This window comes from Moschus berezovskii, chromosome 5, assembly GCF_049115385.1.
Source record: "Moschus berezovskii isolate FMDL1 chromosome 5, NW_MosBer_1.0, whole genome shotgun sequence".
Taxonomy (NCBI): Eukaryota; Metazoa; Chordata; class Mammalia; order Artiodactyla; family Moschidae; genus Moschus; species Moschus berezovskii.
The window spans coordinates 9220433-9244167 of record NC_142464.1 but is presented as its reverse complement, the minus strand read 5'-3'; the positions used below and the strand labels follow the sequence as shown (position 1 = coordinate 9244167).

The 23735-nt window shown below is 41.2% G+C and overlaps 1 protein-coding gene across 1 annotated transcript in view; it reads right to left on the bottom strand.

Annotated features, from left to right (window-relative positions):
* Nucleotides 1–23735, bottom strand: part of ANXA5 (annexin A5) — a 33102-nt gene continuing 9367 nt past the window's right edge. Inside the window, exons 3-13 of the mRNA XM_055434245.2 lie at nt 18517–18601; nt 17136–17230; nt 15810–15923; nt 13566–13656; nt 10532–10611; nt 10039–10095; nt 4719–4812; nt 3801–3896; nt 2049–2107; nt 1722–1844; nt 1–529 (exon numbers count right to left, since the gene is read on the bottom strand). Of these exons, the coding sequence (XP_055290220.1) occupies nt 467–529; nt 1722–1844; nt 2049–2107; nt 3801–3896; nt 4719–4812; nt 10039–10095; nt 10532–10611; nt 13566–13656; nt 15810–15923; nt 17136–17230; nt 18517–18601 (957 nt within the window). The 3' untranslated portion in view covers nt 1–466. The remainder of the gene's footprint in view (nt 530–1721; nt 1845–2048; nt 2108–3800; nt 3897–4718; nt 4813–10038; nt 10096–10531; nt 10612–13565; nt 13657–15809; nt 15924–17135; nt 17231–18516; nt 18602–23735) is intronic.

Genomic DNA, 23735 nt, shown 5'->3' with positions numbered 1-23735 from the left:
TTCAGGAAGACGGAAATGTTTATTATTCTTTAATCTTTTGATTGCAACCACAATAATTTTTTAGGTTTAACTTGGTAGCAAACTTGATTAATGACACTTCCAGGAGTTCACAATTTCAAGGCTAAGGTTCCGATTAAGGTAATATGGTTATCAATTTAATATAAATGAAGCTTTTTAAAAAGGGTGAAAGCAGTCTGCCTCTCACAGGAAAATATAAATGATCCAGACTTTAGTCCTAGTAACATAAGTACACTTTAGTGCTACAACAGTTAAAGAGAAAGATCTTAACTATAGATCAGAAAGGGGCACCGCTATGTTCTTCTACAACGTGTGTGTTTTGGCCACAGCGTGCTAGCGTGAGGTAAGGCAGTGTGCGCATCACGGGCGTGCAGAGTGCGGTGAGCTGAGCTGCAGGAAGGCAGTGGTGCTGGGCGGACACGGCACGGGGTGGTTCCCCAGGCTCCCGTCAGTCATCTTCGCCTCCACAGAGCAGCAGGAGGGCTTTCTTATAGTCCCCAGACGTGTCCCCCTGAAACCCAAATGCACTCCATTAACCTTCAGGACTTACAGAAGCCACAGAAAAGAAAACATTAAGACAGATCTGGTAACATGTTTTATTCATACGACTTTTCTCCGAGTGACTTTCACATCAGGGATGTTATAGAGAGTATCCTACTGATGCGACTAATGTTTAACTTTATAATTTTTCCCCTTAAAAGCTCAGTCCTATCTAAGACAGAGAAGTATATTCTCCCCTCCATTAACACAGAGAACAGGGAAGCTTTCATAACCATGTTCAACTCAAGCTTTCTGAACAAACTTAAGTCTCTATCACACAGTGTATGTCTGGCCATGTAGGGGTGGGCCACACGGGGACTGCCTGGCTGTATGGCTTTGCCTCAGACAGGAGGGCAAGGTACATTTTGCCTCTGCTTGTCTCATGCACAGATATGTGTGATAAGTTATGTTTCAAGCTCTGAGTCACTGGGAGAACTCTGTAGAGCCCATCAGCCAAGCCACATCTCACACACGCACACATATAAGGAAAAAGCTGGCTCAACTGAAACACGGCTTTGCACACAACCCACATTCCCCTTTATCAAACAGAAAGAGACAGAAAGGAAGGAAGCAGGGAAGGAATGAAGCCGGGGGTAGGGGGGAGAGGGAGGAAGGGAAAAGAAAGAAAAATTCAGAAGGCTTTAAGCCAAATTTAATCACAAACCACAGTGTCCCTTTCTTTTAAAAGAACAAAAATGAGAGCAATACTTAAGCTCTTTACTTATTCCTAATATGACTTGCTTGGTACTTTGTTTAACTATGAACCAATACTAGAAACCAGGTGATAACAGACAAGAAAGAAAAGACCAATATATTAATAAAAGAAAGGAGAAACTGATAAAGATAGCTGGAACTGATACAAGGCAGAAAGAACAAACATTATTGGGGACAAGACTGGATTTTGTGAGTCATCTGTCACCACTACTAAATAATGCTTCTAAGCTCACCCGGAGCCTCAGCCTCACCAAGAGCCAACCCTTCACCCGGGAGCCAGCATCTACACTTCAGGAGACATTATGCCAAATTCTGTACCTCAGAGCTCTAATCACACCACTAGAATTTTAAAGTTGACAGAAGAATCAGGTTCTCCCATCCATGTCTTCCACGCTATTTATTTTCCTGCTGAGGATTTCTAAACATACTTTAAAGAAAGCTTTTACTACCTTAATCATGGAATAAAGAGAGGTGGCAAAATTCTTCCTAAACTCCTTCCTAATGTTATACAGATCAATCTCACTTCTGGAAACCACAACTCTGATGAGGGTATGATCATCTGTTCCAGCTCCCTTTGAAAAAGAAAAAGAGAGACACACATTGTTTAAAAATGTCAATTACAGCATCAAACTCTCCTGAGTTGGGCGAGTCAATAAAGTAAAACAATTAGTAGAATTCAACCACCTGTTTTAAGGAAGGGGAAAAAACCTCAAGGTCTATTCTCTAAAACATATTAGAGAGATAATTTAGATAGAAGATTCAAGGCATGCACTTACCTTCATAGCATAGTAGAGGGTTTCTGCAAGGTAGGCAGGTATACTGCGAATGGATTTCACTAAGAAAATAAATATAATAGTCACATGCTATTCTAATGTGAAAAGGATTAAGTAATTAAAATCAAAGGTGCCTCGTGCCTATGGCTCTGCTTAAACACAAGTATGAAAGTAATACAGGTTAAAGAGCTGCTCATTCACAAGCTGCTCTGATTTCCTTGCTACCGAGTATCTCCACAGACAGTGGCCTGAGTTCTCCTCAGCGCCCTAAAGTCTACACAGAAAGGCATGAAGCACAGGGGCTGCTGCAGGTTTTCACCACCCCTTTCTGCCATGACCACCTTTCTGCTCAAGCTTTGGCAGCCTGCGCTGTTAAGCCACAACCTTCTTCATCCCCATGAATTATACAAATCTCCTAGGAGTTTTCATTTCCATATATTCAAGCAAATAATGTACACTATTACCCTATGTAATCTGGCAAACCTCAGACTATCTGCCTGTAATCCTAACCTAGGTATTCCCTCTGTATTCTATAACATCCATGATTCTCACAGAGCAGTATGAGACTTGCCTGTGTTGGTAAAAACAGCCAAACAAACAGAAGAGCACCTTCCCTGAACACGCACACACCTACTGTATGTTAGGACTCCTCAGAACGCAAGTCCACTAGTTTCAGAAACTACCATATAAAAGCTCCTTAATATTCAAAAACAGGCAATTCCCCGGTGGTCCGGTGGTTAAGACCCCGTGCTCTCACTGCCAAAGGCTTGGGTTCAGTCCCTGCTTGGGAAACTAAGATCCCACAAGCTGCATGGTATGGTCAAAAAAAGAACAGGAACACTTAATACACAAAAATAACAAATCGCTGATTGGAGGCAGTATTTTCTCTTTTCCAATGCTTAAGAAAAACAGTCACTGGTAACTAAAACTGTCATAACTTTTCTGTGCATTCTATTTTGAACGGGCCATCTAAAATATTTCTATTAAAATTCATTAACTACAGATTGAAATGAAAGGCTACTATTACTGCTGGTTCGTGCACACATTGAGCTTATTTTCCAGAAGACAGGCAGCTCAACACCATGTACTTGGAACAAACAGCAGACAGAGGTTCACTCCAAACCCATATGAAAACTGGGACTACAACAAACTCACAAACTACATTTCCCCTGGATCTGGAGAGTATGTAATAATACTACAATAAACTGCACAAACTCGGTCCTCCAATTTTCCACGTTATTGTGAATATTTGGCTAAAATAAAATTCTAAACTATTTACTCAGGTTAATAACCACTATCACATTTTCCATTATATCAAAGACAATTTTTCCAAATCAGATCCGAACTTCTCAGTGTGCTTCAAAACTGTGAGAATGGCATTCTAAAGAAAAAACGCCACGGGTATCAGAAATAACATTTACAAGAAAAATGTTTACCTCTTGAGATAATAATGCCCATACTTCAAGTTCACAATTAAATAGTAATATTTTTAATGCCACTTCAAAGTGATTTCTAAAAAAAAATTCTCTTAGTGTTTCCGTAAGATAAAATGAAATAACCAGATATTTCACTTTTTTGCAACATCAAAGCAGATTCTGAATTGGAAATCTAGGAGTTTGCTTCACCCATATGTCATGTTTAAGCTCTCTTTTTACATAAAGAAATTGATGGTTATTTTTTACATATAGCTTCAACTGAATAAAATACTTTAGCTCTTAACACCATGAATGTTATATACATTATAAAATTACTTACCAACAGCAAGGAGAAGCTGTTCCAAATTGCCGGAAGTCTCCCGGTCAATGGTTTCTTCAATTTGAAACCCAGATATAGTCATGTATTTGTCAAACACTAGAAAACATGAAGATAATTTTTTAATCACATAGGAACCACTTTTTTCAGAAAGAAATTCACTCTAACCAGGTACTGTCCAACCAAACACAAATTTCCCCTTTATCCTTGCTGACAAACCTTGATTTTGCTCAGAGTTTCAATGTGCCAAGCTCAAAACAACAGATTATAAATGTTCTTTGTTCACTCATTTCCCAGCCCCTCCTTACTAATTATAACCAGTGAGACCCAAAGGTAAATTTGCTGGAGAGGATTCTGAAAAATCTTTCTCTTTCCTTATTAACTAAAAGTAATGGACGGACAGGATTAGTTTACCCTTGTCTTCTTGCTGTGAAAACGGCTCATGCGTCTGAAGCAACATCAGCCGTCTTGTGACAATGAGGTACGGAGCATGAGAAAGGGAACCAGAGCAGTGAACAGAAAGAGCCTGGGTCCTGCTACACCAGCCAAGCAACAGCCCGACAGAGAGCCCCACCCTAGAGCCACTCTCAGCAGGGTTCCCTGTTACTCGCAACTGAACTCACTACCACCTGCTAGAAGGACCGGTGAAAATCCAGAGCGGAGCTCTGAGGCACCACCTATACAGCTCGGTGATTCGTGACTATGAGTAACAATCCAGTGGCCTATCTCCCTCGTTATCCTGACAGCAAAGAGCAGAATAAGGATCTCGAGTTTTGTAAAACCTACAATGGCAGCAAAGAGAATTATGAGATTTCCCGAGGTCACCAAAGGAAGAAAACAACAAACTGTATTTTGGCATACTGGCTCTTTACTTTCAAATTCAATCAAAGTACCTGTATCATACACATTTTTATCACTCACCTCTTCTCAAGTGAGATACACTTCGTGTTCCAAAGATGGTAATAAACTTTTCTTCATCTGTTCCCCATTTAAGTTCTCCAGCCTGGAACAAAGCCTATAAAAAAATTCAACTTCAATTAATAAACTGTTCTCCCATCTCATTTCCAGGGTCTTAATCAGACACGTGTTGTATTCCCTGAAGATTAATTTGCCTGACTCCTATTTATATTTCAATTCTAATGTTTCCTACTCTGAAACTCAGTTCACTAAGTTTGGAGCCACTTCAAAGCTCACCACTGAACTCTGCAGCAGAAAATTAATGGGTCAAAACAACAGAGCAGGACAACAGTGCTAGGTTAAATGTCTCCAAAGTGTCTACCAGACTTGCAATCATTCAAGAGCAATGACATGTGTGGTGGAAAGTTCTGATTACCTTACTGCTCATACACCACCCATTTATAGACCAGGAAGGGGTCTGTGATGTGTGCTATGCTTGCTCTGTAGTTGTTCAGCAATATATGACAAAACTCCATAGTCTCTTTTACAACTGAAATTTAGCCAATGCTAGCTACAAAAAATTTTCCCATTCGTAAGAGATCACATGAATTTTTTAAAGGCTGTGAATATAGCACCATGCCTGGCATACAGCAGGCACTTAACATACATTTGTTGAACAGTGTGAGTGCCTATATTTACTTTTTTACATGCAAAAGAATATACTCTCCAATATTCATATCACTGCTGAAAGAATTATTCACAAACATCATCATTAAATCTGAGTCACATATTGAGATGTCGATAATTCATTAAAAGTCAAAGAATCAATCTTTATAATGTTTATACTACCGTTTTAATCATTTCAAGGTAAGTATACTATTACAGCTAGCCAAGTTCAATTGCTGAGACTACTACTGAGCTGTCCTTATGCTCACAGGTGGCGAAACAGATGACAGGAGGTGATCAAAGCACGTGTTTGGATGCAGAATTTTTGATCACAGTATGTTTGGGAACACAGGTGATACTCCCGCTGGATCTGTTTCCTTTCACACTTCCAGAGAAACATAGTCACACCCCATATTGAAATTAATTTATTTTAATGATTAAAATAAACAGTATCAACCCTGGTCATGTGAGCATGTTCTTCAAAACTAAGAAGTTATTACCAGAGTCTTGCAAGTATCTAACCTTTAGAACCATATCAGGATTCTACAGACCTCTTAAGGTAACTTTTTAAATCTAATTACAAAATAACACATTGATAAATTTTATAAAACAGAGAAAAAACATAAATAAGAAAATTTAAATTACCAAGAATTATCAACTTTCTGAAGATGCTGGCTACTACCTCCAGAATGTTCTCACATATAGGTAAGACATACACATACATTAACACTTAAAAGTGGGGAACTACTCATCCTGTACAATAATTCATGCACTGCTGAAGCTCTCCTTTCTTATCAATTGTTTTGTATTTCTAGGGTTATTTTTTAGTAGCTATAGCTTGCATGGGACTAAATGGTGAGAAGGCTATTTTTAACTATACTCCCTTAATTTTCTTGTAAGAATTATGTTTGGGATCATTATCTAGTCTAAAACTACTCCTAGGGGAACCTGGTGGCCCAGGGGTTGACTTACATAGCAGGGCGCATGGGGTCCACGCCCAGTCAGGAAACGAGGAACCCACAAGCCACCCAGCACATCCAAAGTATGAAAAAAAACCTAATACTAAATAAAACACACGTGATAGTGACGGCACCGTCAGAGCAACGTTCAAAAGTTTTTATCTTATTTTAAGGTAAGAGTTAAGATGAGGATGCCCAATATCCACGGAGCTGTTTTAGCTGAGGGATCCTCACACCGGCTCAGTCTCCTGCTTCTCTAAGAAGGGGCTTTTCAGTTCCCCCAAGCAGTGTGATAACCTCCGATTCCCATGAAGAATACAGAGGTTTAGGAATCAAAACAAGACCTGGGCCTTGTATTTCTCTGTGTTCGTATTTATTCATCTTAGATGAATTACTCAATCACTTCTTAAGCCTCAGTGTCTTCATCTTCGTAGGAATACTGTTTCTATAGTCCTGATGGGGATTCTATAGCTCACATAATGCATTCATGGAACAGTGTTAGGCAATCAATAGAAGGAATTCAATAATATTGATTCCCGTGCCCCTCCTTCCTTTAAGAGCTCAACTTTCTCTCCACAGGAAGTATAAAACAAAGATTTGGTGCGGGAAGAAGTAAAATCAGTTCAACATACTAAAAATGTTTTTTAAAAAAGTGAATTATCTACAGAATGTTCAATTGCCAGGTGAATGACTCACTGAGGCTTACCAAATCCCTGAAATAATAGGAATCTTCTTGGTGCCAGGTATCAGCAGAGAAAAAAATTCAAAAGCTTATGAAAGGGCCCTTTATTTGTCTTGGATTACTCCGAATTATGAAATCTGAAATTCTCATCGGGGCTTCCCTGTGGCTCAGACAGTAAAGAATCTGCCTGCGATGCAGATGACCGAGGTTCAATCCCTGGGTTGGCAAGATCCCCTGGAGAAGGAAACGGCAACCCACTCCAGTGTTCCTGCCTGGAGAATCCCATGGACAGAGGAGCCGGCGGGCTGCCGTCCATGGGGCTGCATAGAGTCAGACGCTGACTGAGTGACAAACACTTTCACTTCCAAGGGATTTACAGGCACGCTGCAAGTCTGAGAAGTGTGTGCTACGAGCAGAGGAATCAGTGAAACGGAGGTGAGCATGTCCCGTTTGCATTCCGTGGCCTCACCCTGCAGCGGGGCTCCTGTCACACCAGCAGCCCCCCGCCCGCTAACACGGGCCTCGCTGCGGGCACCAGACAGCTGAAGCTGCTCCTCTCACGGTGCCCACGACTCCTGAGAAGCAGCCAGGAGTCCACTCCTGAGACTCAGAGTGTGAGGACCAAGCACGGCTCCTACAGAAGCACACACAATGCCCGCCTGGAAGGCACAGGGCTCATCTCAACAACGCGCAAAGCCCTAACGTCAGGGAGTACGAGTGTGTGAGCTGCTCCAGCTTTGTTCCCTCAAGGCCAAGGTGAAGCTAGATCTTTCCTTCCAATCTATTTTAATAAGCACATTTTGGGGAGGGAGAAATAAGAGAAACTAACAGGTAAGAACAGCAAGACTGTGGTCTACTGAAAGAGGAAGGGCTTCAGAGTCAGATAAGCCCAGGTGGAAATTCCAGCTCCACTGAGACTCAGTGGGGGCCACAGGCTGGTTTCTCAAACCCCTGGGTTTCAGCTTCCTCGTTTATAGAATGGAAATGATGCCTTCTATGTTAGAGTTATGCACTGGTTCACTCGTTAGTTCTTAACTGAGTGCTAATCCTATGCCCTGGGTGGGCACTCAGGTAAACAGGCAGCTTCCAGGTCAGGTGGCACGGCCGTGACAGGAAGCTTGAGATGCTCCCGTCTCCCCTGCAAGGAGTGCCCGGCACGCCTGGGCGTCGGGCAGGGCGACCTGCAAAGAGCCAACAGGAGGACTGAGCCCTGAAAAGGAATGAGGTGACGGAGCAGAGACGGGGTGGGAGGAGAAAGCTGGAGGCATAAGAAAACGAGAGACAGATGATCAAACCACATTTAGGGGCCTGAACTTTATCCTGCAGACACTCAGCTCCACTGAAGGTTTTTAAGGTTTTAAACAGAGATGGGACACAACAGATTTGCATTTTATAAGGGATAATGAGGAAAACATCAAATACTTCACAGACAGCCCCCCGCACACATTCCTTTCCTTTCCTTTTCCTTCTCCAGACACACACAGAGATGATAGCATCCTAACACCATAACAAAATCAACCCAATGAAGATTAGAAAAATGTTCTCCTCTTTTCTATTAATAAAGTCAGATCACACATCCAAAGGCTGCTTCACAGGGAACAATCAACTGGAGGAGTGAATATAGCTTTTTCTCTTTCAATGGTGAATAACTTAATAATCAAAATTTTATATTTTATTACAGGCATATCTCTTTATTGCATGTTTACAGATATTTAATTTTTCACAAACTGAAGGTTTGGAAACAACCCTGAATCAGGCAAGTTTACCAGAACCATTTCTCCAATAATATCTGCCCACTTTTGTCTCTCTGGGTCACATTTTGGTAATTCTCACAACATTTCAAAACTTTTTCATTGTTATTACGTTTGTCATGGTGATGTGTGATCAGTGATCTTTGATGTTACTATGTAGCTGTTTTGGCATTTTTCTAGCAATGAAGTATTTTTATTTAGGGCTTCCCAGGTGGCACAGTTGTAAGGAATCTGCCTACCAATGCAGGAGACACAGGTTCAATCTGTGGGTTGAGAAGATACCCTGGAGAAGGAAATGGCAACCCACAAGAATTCTTGTCTGGAGAATCCCAGGACAGAGGAGCCTGGTGGGCTACAGTCCATTGGTTCGAAACGAGTTGGACACAACTCTGCAACTGAGCTCGAGTACTGTTCGTTTAAAGGAGATACACTGTTTTTAGATATAATGCTACTGCACACTCACTGAAGCATCGTGTAAACCTAACTTTTACATGCACTGAGAAACCAGGACAGTTTCTGTAACTTGCTTCATTCTGATAGTCACTTTGGGGTGGTGGTCCAGAACCAAACCCACACTATCTCCGAGGTAAGCCTATATGGGAAACATGACCAGAGAGACAGGACGATGGTACAGGAACCCAAGTAACTCCTTTGTTAACATTTTCCAGTTTTCAGGTCTCACGTTTCAAATTTCCCAACACTTATTTCCTACATTTGACTATTTTACAAACCACATTCAGACTATAATGGGATTTAAAAGCAACTTAAGTACAAAAATTTCATTAGGGAGTCTCTGAAGAGCAACTGAAGAAAGGACAATTCTATTTACAATTCTATCAAAGGAAAGGAGATGGAATCTTCAAATACTATAATAACGTGTCATCTCTTATGTAATAAAACACCATTTATCACTAAAATACTTTATTTTTTCTTCTTTGTCCTTTCCTGCCAAGAAACTGACTGCCACATTGCTGGTAGCATTCATAACACCTGGTTTTCCTGTAAAATTCTCTATTTTGGGAGTGTTCCATAATCTAAAGAAACGTAACACATCCAGGTGGAATTCAATATTTACATGCAGTTTATTTTTTTTTCCTTTCAGCTTTGGGATAAAATATCTTGTAGCCCAGATCAAAATAAGTGACATTGACTTACATGTGTCATGTGATTTGTAAATAACCCATTAGGTTACTTTTAGATGCTATTGTAAGATGTTATGGTCTCCCATTAGCATGGTTTTCTTTTCATTTATATCATAATAAAGTCATCACCTAAGTCTCTCTTACCTGAGCATCTTGTTCAACCTGTGCTTCATCAATTCCAGCGTCAGGGTCTCTATTAGCCTAGAAGAGATATGTCACATTATTGGATGACATGAGCATTTTCATTCAAAAAAAAAAAAACAACAGTTCTACCAGATGGTTATGCACATAAAGTTTTTTCTCTTAGGAATAATATACTTTTATTAAGATCTTACCAATTCTGCAATATTGTAGATTATCACACAAGCACTGTTCAAAACCAACCTAACCCTTTTGGTTTTAAAATCTATGAGTAAAAGAGGATAGTGGTATTAAAAAGAAAAAAAGCAACTATGAGTTAGCTATTAAGAATTCAGGTCAGATATGCTGAAACACAAACAAACACTGGCACCACACAGCCAGAATCAAGCAAGTACCAGAAATAATTACAAGAATTTTAAGTGACCTTACTTAACCAATGTCAGGCTAGTCCAGCTTCAGATTTTTAGTCAAACCACAAACAGTCTCTAGCCAATACCTGAAGGAGGACCACCAACATCCTCTGGTAGTACCCTGAAGTATCACCCACCACATCATCTTCCAGGCTCGAGCCATACTCTGCAACAGAATGATGTCACTTAGTTACAGCTTCTGTCAACTAGAAAAGGGTATCTTGCCACATGAATCAAACGGAAGAGACATGAAGGAAGAAATATTTGATTAGCATAATAGTTTCTCCTTCTCTGAGTACTCTACAGACTGAAGGGTAAATGCTTTGAGTGAGAGGCTAGATGAAAACAGTCTCCCAAAAGCATTTGGTCCAAACCTAAATCATGACTTCGTTTTTTAGAAATGCTCTCAACCCATGCAGTTATTCATCTGTAGATACTGGATGGTGCTGGAAAGCCTCTAAAATATAATCAATCTTAATTTCAAATTCTTGCTTTGCTTTCCTTTCAAATGTTTTACATGATTCATCTCCTAAGGTCTCCCATTCTCTAATATTCTGAGTTTTTTTTTTCTTTGGGGAATGGCCTTTCCCTAACAAGGTATTTCTCCTCTGCAACAGTTATTTCTGAGAGACAGCAGGGATATTTTTAAATATGTCTTCCCCTCCTCTATTTCCAGCTGTTCAACATAAAACCACAGCAAAGGGGACCAGGATTTGCACAAGTGAAGTGACTTAGCAGCAGCAGCAGAGGCACCTTTCACTGTCTCTCAACCAGTTGCTATTAAAGGAACAGCTCCTGAGGGTACTGAAAGTCTGTCGCTAATGGAGTCTTCTGCGATCCCATGGGCGATACCGCACCAGGCTCTTCTGTCCATGGAATTCTCCAGGCAAGAATACTGGAGTAGGTTGCCATTTCCTTCTCCGGGGGATTTTCCTGACCCAAGGATCAGACCTCCATCTCCTGCATTGGCAGGCAGATGCTTTACCACTGAGCCAAGGAAGCCCACTGAAGGTGTTACTCCAAGGCATTTAAATACTTTTTGTTATTTGAAAGGACACAAACTTTAAAAGCTTGAAACTTCTACAAGTACAAAAGATATATATATCTATTTCAATCAGTTGCTCAAACACAAAACCTTTGATGGAATTTTTTATTCCTTCCTTTACTCCACGCCTATACATATATAATCAACCATCAAATGCTTTTAAATATTTCTCCTCTCTCTGATGTATTTCTCATACCTCCCACCAACCTAGGCTGAGCCACAACTGGCCAGCTTACCTCCCCTAATACAGCTACCTAATCAGTCTCTTGACTCAAGTCTCCCCCCTCCCTCAATTGTCCCTTTTGTCCCCCACTATCCATTCAGGAGCTTACAGTGCCTCTGAAGCATGCCCAAGCTTCTACTCTAGTCGTACAAGACCACCTGTAACAGGGGCTGACTGCAGCGGTCCTGTTCACCCTGTCTCCACAGTGGACATGCATATCCCCCCTGTCCCCAGTCAGGCTCTCTCTGTCCTTCAACCCCATCTCCACACCACGGCAGTCAGGGGGTGCACAGGACGGAAAATGCCCACTTCACCCACGCAAAGTCCACCTGTCTGGAAACCCTGGCTCAGCGTCCAACTGCACTGTGAAGCCTCCCTTAACACCCAAAGCCACAGTGACTTCTCTTCTCTGAGTGAATTCTTGCATTAAACATGTTTTGAACTTTACTAGCCTGTGACTCTTGAAGTTTTTCTACATCACGTCACCCCTAAACAGACTGCAAACTCCTTGAGGACAGGAGCATCTTCTGCATCCTTCATGACAGCCAGTACACTGCTGGACACAGAGCTAGGGCACACGAACACAGGGAATGGACAGACCACACACAGTTACTATGCTCTTAAGGGCACCGCGTCTGCCATCCAGCAGTACAGAGGTTCACTCATTCGTGTCAATATCCCCGGAGAGAGATATCTGAATGCTGTATCAGGTAAGAATCAACAGTGATCAGCTGCAGCTGAGATACATATATCCCCTTTGCTTTAGTGGCTTGGAGCTATCCAACGATAAAAACAGGAGCAGGAAAGAGAGATCCAGCACTTCAAAAGGTCATTCTTTAGTTGCCACAGATTTCACAGTTCTAATTAGCTGGGTTCCAGTGTCATTTCTAAGATGAACAGACTAATGGCAAGACAGGGACCGGTTTTCCAAGCTGCAGGCGCGAGGCTTGGAGACCTGCTGACTGAGCTGACAGCCTGGATGGTCTGACCCTCCTGTCAGGCAGAAGGCAGAATCTTCTACAGAAAATCTGATGAGCAAAGAACTCTCTACTTCTACTTTTCACTGCATTCTTTTGGTTCCATTAACAGGAGATGCTTCAGATCAAAGATTTTTTTTTTCCACACACACACACATATTTGTTAAAAAAAAAAAAACAAAAAAGAAAAGTCAAAATGCAGAGTATTCAAGTACTGTGCTTAGCTAAAACAACATACATGTACTCAGACATTATCACCTCTGATTTGGGCAAGGTAAAGCTGAAATTGCAATACTTTGGCCACCTCATGCGACGAGTTGACTCACTGGAAAAGACTCTGATGCTAGGAAAGGTTGGGGGCGGGAGGAGAAGGGGACGACCGAGAATGAGATGGCTGGACGGCATCACCGACTCTGTGGACATGAGTTTGAGTGAACTCCGGGAGTTGGTGATGGACAGGGAGGCCTGGCATGCTGTGATTCATGGGGTCGCGGAGAGTCGGACACGACTGAGCGACTGAACTGAACTGAACATAAAACAATGTTTTTAAGGAAGAAAGACCACTTACATCTTAACTTTAGTGTTAAAGAGACAACCTGTATATTCCTACACTGACTGTAAATCCTGTGTGAAAATAAGCTCCAGCCTCATCATAAGGTTCTTACAAATACTAAAATAGTTACAGGTACAGAAAAAAGACAGTCTTTTCCTACGAAAAAGAAACTACTTTGAATTGTTGCCTATCTGTTGACTCATTCACTCACTCATCCATTTGTGTATGGCCTGCCTCCTGGAACTGTAAAGAACTGCATTCACTTTGGAGAAACGAAACAGTGACAGCAAAAATGAAGGGAAGTGTAACTGGAAACATTTACCTTCTTCATAAACTTGTTTTATGGCTCTCAGTTCTTCAGGTGTCCTTGACGCAATAATTTCTGTCAGGACTTTTTCATCTGTCCCAGCTCCCTGTTTGGAGATTTATTTTTTATAGGAAAAAAAAAATGCTAATAAGATTAAAAAGAAAGTGATTTTCCCAGAATAGCTGTTATTCAAATTGCAAAAATACGGAAATACTATCCAACATAACATTCACATCTTGTATATGGGTTCTGTTAGTTAAAGAAATATAAAACTTGATATTAATTTTCTTTCTAAAGGCAATTTTATCATTTTTTGTCTAATAAAAAATGTTTACTGTATGTTATGTATATACATAATATATAACAGATCACATAAATTTGTAATTTTATCAGTTTAATTCTAAATAGTTTAAAAATGAAACATTTTAATGGAACAGAAAATAATAATGGTAAAATATTAAAATGAAAAGTTTACATAAATTTACACAGACGAACACCGACACTTAAATCACATGTACCTCAAAGCGTAAGCAACTCTGTCCTCAAATTAAGTGTCTATGGCTCACAGGGAAACTCTATAATGAAGGCAACAATTAATGTGGCACGGCTTAGTTATGAGGAACCAGTTGCTGTATCAGTATAAAGGGACTGGCACTTGCTTTCTGCAGTTTTGAAGAGTAACTGTAGTTTGCTTTCCTTCCTGATAAAAGTCTTATCTACACTGCTAAACCAGAAGACACAAGAAATGACTCAGCTGAACTTAATTTTAAAAGATAACATAATGAAGACTTGATTTCTTTATATTTCTGTTTCTTTACCAAAAATGAAACACTGAAAAAAACTAGGTTTATGCTCTGGCAAAATTTTAGCTACTACTAACATCACTTCATGGGAAATAGATGGAAGAACAGTGGAGAAGTGTCAGACTTTATTTTTTTGGTTCCAAAATCAAAATCACTGCAGATGCTGATTGCAGCCAGGAAATTAAAAGACACATATTCCTTGGAAGGAAAGTCATGACCAACCTAGATAGCATGTTAAAAAGCAGAGACATTACTTTGCCAACAAAGGTCCGTCTAGTCAAGGCTATGGTTTTTGCAGTGGTCATGTATGGAAGTGAGAGTTGGACTGTGAAGAAAGCTGATCGCCAAAGAATTGATGCTTTTGAACTGTGGTGCTGGAGAAGACTCTTGAGAGTCCCTTGGACTGCAAGGAGATCCAACCAGTCCATTCTAAAGGAGATCAATCCTGGGTGTTCAGTGGAAGGACTGATGCTAAAGCTGAAACTCCAATACTTTGGCCACCTCATGCGACAAGTTGACTCACTGCCAAAGACTCTGATGCTGGGAGGGATTGGGGGCGGGAGGAGAAAGGGATGACAGAGGATGAGATGGCTGGATGGCATCACCGACTCGATGGACATGAGTTTGAGTGAACTCCAGGAGTTGGTGATGGACAGGGAGGCCTGGTGTGCTGTGATTCATGGGGTCGCAAAGAGTCGGACACGACTAAGCGACTGAACTGAACTGAACCGAACATTTCAGAAGGCTGAAAAAAGAGTTTCTTTATCCCAGAGAATCACTGTAAGAAAATGAAGTGGTATGGAAAGGTTCTAACTTGACAAGACCTCTCTTCCCTCCATCTGAGCTACATGACGATCTGGTTGTCAATTTCAGCTTCCTTCCAGTCCCATAAACCTAAACAAATGATTCAATGTAGTCATATTTTATACAACATTCCAAACACCAGGCAAGGGAATATACATTTAAGTTACTTGCTACAATGAAATTATATCAAGCTTACCAGCTGCTTCATTTTAGTATTCAGAAGTACAGGAAAGTACAAAAAGGTATTAGAAAATCTTTCTGACCTCAAAGTTCTCTTCAAAACTTCATCTTTTAAGCTAAAACTATTGACAATATTGTTGCCTAATCAGGTAACTTTCCAAACTAAAGGACTGAATAATTAATCTGTAACATTTTGAAAACATATCTCAAAATTAGGAAACAAGCATGAAATAAAACATAAAAGCCTGTAAAATATATTAAAAATTAAAAAAACACTATTATTGAGTTAACTATACAAAAGGGTTAAATAACACACTTGTCATTTTTTTCCCTCCTTTTCTTATTGCCTCCAACAATTCTGTCCTTCAAGAAACCCTCAGTGAAATCAATTTAATATAAAAAACACCATCAAGTAATTACCAACACAAAATATTATACATGACAGGAATGTTCCCTGCACTCATCATTTCACCTTAAGAGCATGCTTCAGTTCATAGGCATCATAAAGCCGAGAAGGTTTCATCAGAGCCACGATTAATTTTTCAAATTTTCCAGTCAGTTCTGATTTCAGGTCATCCAGAAGGTCCTAGTACACAGAAAATATAAAGTTGTGAACCAGGTAGAAACTTTAAGGAGATTCTTCTTGAATATGAACGGCAGCCCTTTGCACTAATGAATTCATTACGCTGCTATCTCCAAGTAGAAGTAAGATGCATGAGCTAAACAATACCCTATAGCTTTGCATGATGTACTTTTGACACCTGACCTACGACTTGAGCAAAGTAAAGACACTCTTATGTCAAGGTATTTGTTTTTAAGATGTTTTTCTTACTTTCAGAGATTTTAAAAAATGACTATTTTTAAAGTAAGCTAAAAATATTTTTAAAATACTGTTCTGAGAACCATGTCTATTGCAAAAAACTACTCCCCCTCAAAAAAAATCAATGCATTTTTACAAGGAACAAAATTTGATCTACTGAATCTAAACAAAACAATGTTTTCTCTTCTCTCCATATCTAATAATACTATAATATAAAACATACTATGTTCTAATACAGAATATGTTCTAAGACATAACAGATTATGTATTCCAGGACATAACAGATGCCTGGAATTCATGACCATGCCCCTGACTACTGCAGGACAGCTGCTATTATGGGGAACTTGTCTGTGTAATTTCAAAGACAAAAGCAGTACTTCGTATCCACTTCAGTTTCAGAACACAGGCAACCAGAACTTGTGTTTAAAATTCTTTCTTTCTTTCTTTCCCTGTTTATTTGTTTCTAGATAACGAACAAAAATTTTCAGAATAACAAAAGTACATTCATGTTTTCATGTCTGTACTAATTCACTCAGTAACAAATTTAGTTTTTACTTTGAGTTGTTAATCAAGTAAGAACATTTAAACCAGTGAATTAAAATTCATTTATTAAAACATGACTCCAATGGAACCAGACTGTGACTGCGTCATAACAAAACACGGTGCAATACAGGTTTACACCTGGGAGATAATACAATCCTGAGTGTGAAACACAGAAGGGAAGATCTGTTAGCACCACGAGATCTTTCAGCAACTACAAGGTGTCAAGCAAGGAAAACCAATCACATGAAGGTAAGCTGGGTGAGCATCTTAACCGACAGCTCATAACTAAGAAGCTAGAAAAGAAAAAAGGAGGAATAGGATGTCAGGATCATAAAATAAATGATATTTACAAAAGAATACCAGTAGATTTTCAAACTAGTCTTAAAAGATAAAGCTGCTCTCACAGTTCTACCTTGGAATGAAGTACGGTCTTACCCTGCCAAACAGAGTTTTAAAAGCCACAGCGATCTCCTGGCGCTGAGCATTACTGCGGGATGTCAACAGAGTCAGGATGCTCTCCTCATCCGTGCCTGCAATTACGTTCGAACCATTACACCTTGGCTCCCGTGCCCCCTCTCTCAAAAACCTCTGTAACCAGATCCCCAGTCACTTCAATTCCTTGCCTCATAAAAAATATTTTATTAAACCATTTATTAAAATGCAAAGTTTACAATATGAAAATGATATTATTTCCAACAATGCATACTACCCATAAACATGATAAAGTAGATGCAAAAATTTTCACTTTTTAAAAACTAATGCACCTAGTTTTTCTTGTAACAAAAGTTATTCAAGTAAGACTTCTTCACAAGGCACAATGTGTTGGGAGTTACAGGATATTGAGAAAGGAGAAAAGATACAGACCCTGGTTTCAAGTTACAAACAATGTAGGAAAAAAAAAAAAAATACAAATAATCCCAAGCTAAGGTAGAATGTGACAAGGACCTTAGGAGAGGTCCAGGTGTTAAACGGGGGTTCAGAGGTGGTTCTCTAAGCTGACAAGTAGTGGAAGACAGTTTTGGGAAAAGCTTCTTGGAAAAGGTAAATCCCACCCAAAAGGGCCTTAAAGAATGAAAAGATTTTGCCAGGCAGTGATATAAAGAAGGGAAACTGGCTTTCAGAATTCAGGGAAAGCTCAGCAGTAGGAAGACCCAGGTCTTTTCTGAAGAGGTGATCACCGGAGAGCAGCTGGATCAGGGGACACACCAGGCGGTGTTGTGAGCTGGCAGAGAAAGTGGGCTGGAGCCCCAGGGAAGGCCGTGCACCTGACCCCACTACAGCAGGAGACCGCACGAGACGTTCAGAACGCAGAGTGCTGGGCTCAGAGCATCAAGTCTGAGAAAGATGGAGCCCTTCACATGGACATTAGTGCAGGAGGAGCCTGAGGATCAGGGCAGCAGTTATCTGTGGGAATTCCCATGGTGAGAGGTTTCCAAAGGAGCGAAAAAAGAAAACAAAAAAAAACAAAAACACAGCAAAAGAGAAGACAGTGGGATGCAAGACACTTACAGAACCAGATTTGAGAGCAAAAGGCTACACGTCTCATCCCCCTGAGAAATGTCTGCGTGTCTACCCAATCAGCTACTGTGCAAGTAAAGCTGAAAAGCTAAAAAAATACGGAGGCTGAATCTAACTCCTGTCCAGTTCTACAGACTAAATACTAGGGATGGTTAGTCATTATTTTTGTTATCTTAATTACCTTCTACGTACGTTCAGCTCAAAATATTCTAAAATTAGTCTTACTGTAAAATAAGACATTTTGTTCAGAAAAACAAGCGTCACATTTTTTTTAGAACAAAGAGAAGGCTGAATTTACCCAAGCCTTTCATGGCCTTCCGGAGAGTTTCTGCATCAGCCCGCTCATCAAATCCAGGGAAGTCAGCCACGGTGCCTCTGAGAACCTGGCACAGGAACATTTTTATTATTAATGGCGTGACTAAGACCACAAACAGCATAAACTTTCTCTGTCTCATGTTCAGACTTTACATTAATTTGGTAAGATGCACAGCTTCATCTGAAGTCGGAAATACACCATGACAACGTGGATCAGCAGTGCCCCAATTCAGCGCACAGGTTCTCCTGGCCACCTGCACTCCCAGGAGTAGAAAGGCTGGTGTCCCGCCTGCAGGCACTGCCCCAGTGAGCAAGCCCCACCAGCACCTCCTGGTTCACAGAGGTGCTTCATTACAGGCTTCTTTCCCATTCAGTCTCCCATCACTTTGATCTGCATGCACGCTCAGCTTGATTAGAATTTGATGCCTTACCCTAAGCACTCATCTCTAAGCGATGCTCTTAATATATCTAGTCCTATCTCTTAGGGATTTGAAGATTCGGCAAAACCTGAAAAGATACTCAGTTGCTCATGTGCCCAAAGAATACAAATTTCTGTATTTAGAGTTTTATATAAAGATATATTAGAATTATCAGAATATTCTATTCATAAGATTTCCTATTTTATCATATATAGTACTTCTAATCATCCAAGTATTTTAATATTTTAAAAAATGTTTATAATATCATTAGATCCTTAGAATCCAAAGGCTTTACTAATCCTGAGTCATAAATTTTTATATTGTGATAAAAGGTGGCTCCCAAGATTTATTTTTAACAATAAATGTTCCTCAAGTACCTCACAACTCCTGGCAAGGTTCCATCTAAAACTGAAAAATAAACAGCTACAAGGAGTGGAGGTTGAGAATATTTGTCTGGTTTACATTCACTTGTATTTTATTATGAAGGCATGGAAGCGCAATCTCCTACAAGGAAAAAAATTTCTCTTCCACCTTAACATCCAATTGCTGCATTTGCCAATAATATAACACCAACCAACCAAACAAACAAACAAACAAAAAAAAAAGAGTGCTATCCTTGGGGAAGAACTTCCACGGGACACAGCACCAGAGGCCAGCTCAGTGACCTCTCTTCAGTGGACTGAATTATACCTCCTGAAGTAGCACTTGCGATTCAGGAGACAGATTCTCTCCTTGACTAAACTTTAGACAGAAACCTCAGAGCCTTCTTTTTGACAAGTGCTGCTGCACAAGAATCTTGCTGAATCAGTTTACAGAGAATCCCCCCGATACTTAGTAACTGTTCAAGTTCCTCCTCTTCCATCTTTGATGTATGAATCTGTGGGCTGCCTTTAGCAAGAATCCTATTAGGCCAGTCCAAAAAGAATCCCTCTGCCATTGACATCTCCTCTTAGTAACTTCCCACCTACTGGCACCCTCAGTTTGCTCATTGGCTATACATCCCCAGCCGCCTTTGCTATATTTGCACTTGAACCCAATCTCTCTCTTCCACTGAAATAGTCATGGCCCTTACTGCTATAGTCTTGAAAGTCTTCCTTACATTTTAACAACTGTGAGAATAATTTTTTAATAGTAGTTTTCTCTCATTCAAGGAAAGAAAAGATTCTTCTTTCCTCTAAACAGAGTTAGCCTTCAGAGAACCTACAGGAAGACCTTAGTGCTATAATGATGTGGCCAAAAGTATATAATCCCAGGGAAGAGATGTTTCCCAGTTTGATCTCCCAACCCAGAGTATTGACTGGTAGCAACTTTCATCCCCACCCCTACCCTCTCCTCACACGTGGAAAACAATAATTTGTGGACCTAGCTTGACCACGTAGGGACGAGAAAACTCCCCTGCCCACCCTGGAGGAGGAGCTGATGATGGAGACATGATGTCTACTCAAGAGAGACAAAGAAGTCGTCTCCCTCTCCCCACTTTTCCTTTGATTATAAAACTGCAGCCTAGTAAATTCTCGGCATGGCATTTCTCCCCCATCCACTTGTAAGCCTCATAAGCGTCTGATTCTAATAAATCACTTATCTACCCCTTCACCTCTCACTGAATTCTCTTCTGCGCTGAGCCAAAGGACTACAGTACCCGAGCTCTTCAGACCCCATGAATGACACACGATGCTTTCTTTCCCAGATACCTTGCCCTATGTATCTCTTAATCTGGCTGTTCCTGAGTTGTATCCTTTTATAATAAACCAGCGATCTGTAAGTAAAATGTTTCTCTGAGTTCTATAAGTCAATGATGTGGTCACTGGAAACTCCAACCTACAGGCAGTCAGTCGGAAGCACAGGTGACAGTCTGGACTTGAAACTAGCATCTGAAATGGCTGGATACCGGAAGCTTCAAATGGTTCAATGTAATTACAAAAAGAACATTAGGTTGGGAGAAAAACTGGTAAGATTTGAGGAAACGGCCCTTCAAAATTGGTATGGGTTCAGTTCAATTCAGTTCAGTCGCTCAATCGTGTCCGACTCTTTGCGACCCCATGAATCACAGCACGCCAGGCCTCCCTGTCCATCACCAACTCCCGGAGTTCACTCAAACTCATGCCCATCGAGTCGGTGATGCCATCCAGCCATCTCATTCTTTGTCATCCCCTTCTTCTCCCGCCCCCAGTCCTTCCCAGCATCAGTCTTTTCCAGTGAGTCAACTCGTCGCATGAGGTGGCCAAAGCAATGCAGTTTCAGCTTTAGCATCACTCCTTCCAATGAACACCCAGGATTGATCTCCTCTAGAATGGACTGGCTGGATCTCCTTGCAGACCGAGGGACTCTCAAAAGTCTTCTCCAGCACCACAGTTCAAAAGCGATTGCTCCGGCAATCAGCTTTCTTCACAGTCCAACTCTCACATCCATACATGACCACGGGAAAAACCATAGCCTTGACTAGATGGACCTTTGTTGGCAAAGTAACGTCTCTGCTTTTTAATATACTATCTAGGTTGGTCATAATTTTCCTTCCAAGGAAAGTTATTTCTCTCAAGTCCAACTGCAATTTCTGTTTAATAAGACCACTTCAAATAGGTGAGAAAGATACCATCAAAATCATCACAAAAACAAATAAATACCATGGGTTTTCTCAACGTGAGAAGTTGAATGACTTAGTTCACCTGTCTACTTATTCATTCAAAACCATTTTTTGAACAGCTAGGAAAAAGTCATGATCCCTTAAGAGAAAATGACAGACATGTAAATAATCAAGTGCAATAAGAGTATATTCACACAGAAGTCTCATCAGGGTGATGTGAGCACAGTTCATTGGAGGGACTGATGCTAAAGCTGAAACTGCAATACTTTGGCCACCTCATGCGACGAGTTGACTCACTGGAAAAGACTCTGATGCTGGGAAAGGTTGGGGGCGGGAGGAGAAGGGGACGACGGAGAATGAGATGGCTAGATGGCATCACCGACTCTGTGGACATGAGTTTGAGTGAACTTCGGGAGTTGGTGATGGACAGGGAGGCCTGGCGTGCTGTGATTCATGGGGTCGCGGAGAGTCGGACACGACTGAGCGACTGAACTGAACTGAACTGAAGATGGAAAAAGTGGGAAGAACAGAAATCAGAAAACCCTCCCCATAGCAAGGGATAGTTAAGGAGTCTGGGATAGATGTGTGCACGCTGCTATATTTTAAATGGATCAACCTACTATACAGCACAGCGAACTCTGCTCAATTTTCTGTGGCAGCCTGGATGGGAGGGGAATTGGGGAGAGAATGGATACATGTGTATGTATGGCTGAGCCCCTTCACTGTTCACCTGAAATTATCAAAACATTGTTAATTGGCTATATCCCAATATAAAATAAAAAGTTTAAAATGTGTCAAAAAGAAAAGAAAGAAAGAAAAACTTCCTCCCAGTGTCTGAAGAGATGCCTGTGATTTTGCCAGGCAGGCTCAGGAAAGCAGAGAAGGGCAGGCAGGTACTTTAAGGGGCATACAGACATGAGAGAAGGAAACAATGTGGCACTCTGGACAATGGGTTAAGCGATTCAACAGACTGGAACCAGCAGGAAGACTGGAGAGAAAAACAAAGAAGGGAAAGGTCACCACGGGGGAAAGGCACGCTGGAAGCCACTGAGCCAGACTTCCCTAGTCGGTGAGGGAAGCCCCTGGAGGGCATTTCAGCAATCACGGAAAACAAAGTTGACTCCGCAGGGCAGCAGCGGGGACAAGACAGAACTGTGCATAGTGGAGACAGAAGGACTGGTTTAAAAACTACTAAACAGAAGAAGCTTAAAAAAGACCTGATCGAAGTCAGGAGCAGGGGAAATGGAAAGGAAAAGGCAGACTGGAACAGGGCCAAGGCAGAAGGAAAGCATTTAGGATGATTTGTTTTTTGGAAAGGGAAGAGGATGGCTGGTTCTGCTTTCCCCCACAAACTGAACCAACAGCAGGCTTCTCAGTTGCTGGGGCACATCAGCGGTAACTGGAGCAGTGCGCGGCGCCTGTCACCAAAGACAATACTAATGGAATGGAAAGAAGAGCCAGAGGAGAGGGGAAAGTCAGCCACGATCAGAAGAGCAGGTAAGATCAGCGAGGGAGGCACTGAGCTCAGCGCTTCAGTGGATCCTCTCAGTGAAACCCCATTTCACATGAAGAAACACGCCGGCCTAGAAGGGTTTGGCAGGTCACTCAAGTGACCGGCAAGCAAACGCAGCAGAGCTGGGATGGAGCACAGGCCACAGGACCGTGGGCTCCTGACCAGGCTGCTACTCAGCCTCCCAAAGGCGGCGATGGAACAGAAGCCAAAGCAGAAAAACAGTCCAAGGAAAGGAAGAAAAGGCAGTGCGCAAACAGGGCGTGAGCCACGTGAGAGAGAAGGTGGGAAAGGGTCCACTGGCTCAGGCAACCAGGAGGTCTCTGGTGGCGGTGAAAGTCTGGCTGAAGGACAGTGACGGCTGAACATCTCTGTGAACTCGCCTCCTACAAACAGGTGGGTTTTATATTTTTTTTTCTTTTTTTTAAAAACACACTTTAAAAAATACTTTATCCAGTTTACAGGCTCTGAAGAAGCTTCCAGTAGAAAGAAAAGTTAAAAATAGGGAAGAGATTAAGAACAGGAGACAGGAGGGGTCTGCCTTAAAAAAGAGAGACATTTGACCCCTGATCCAGAGGTAAATGAGGTGAAGAATGGAAAAAAAAGACAGGGGTGTCTCCTCACGTCTTAGCTACTGTGAAGAAGAAATAACTGCTGGTTGTATTTCTGAGAGTTTTCTAGAAACTGGGGAA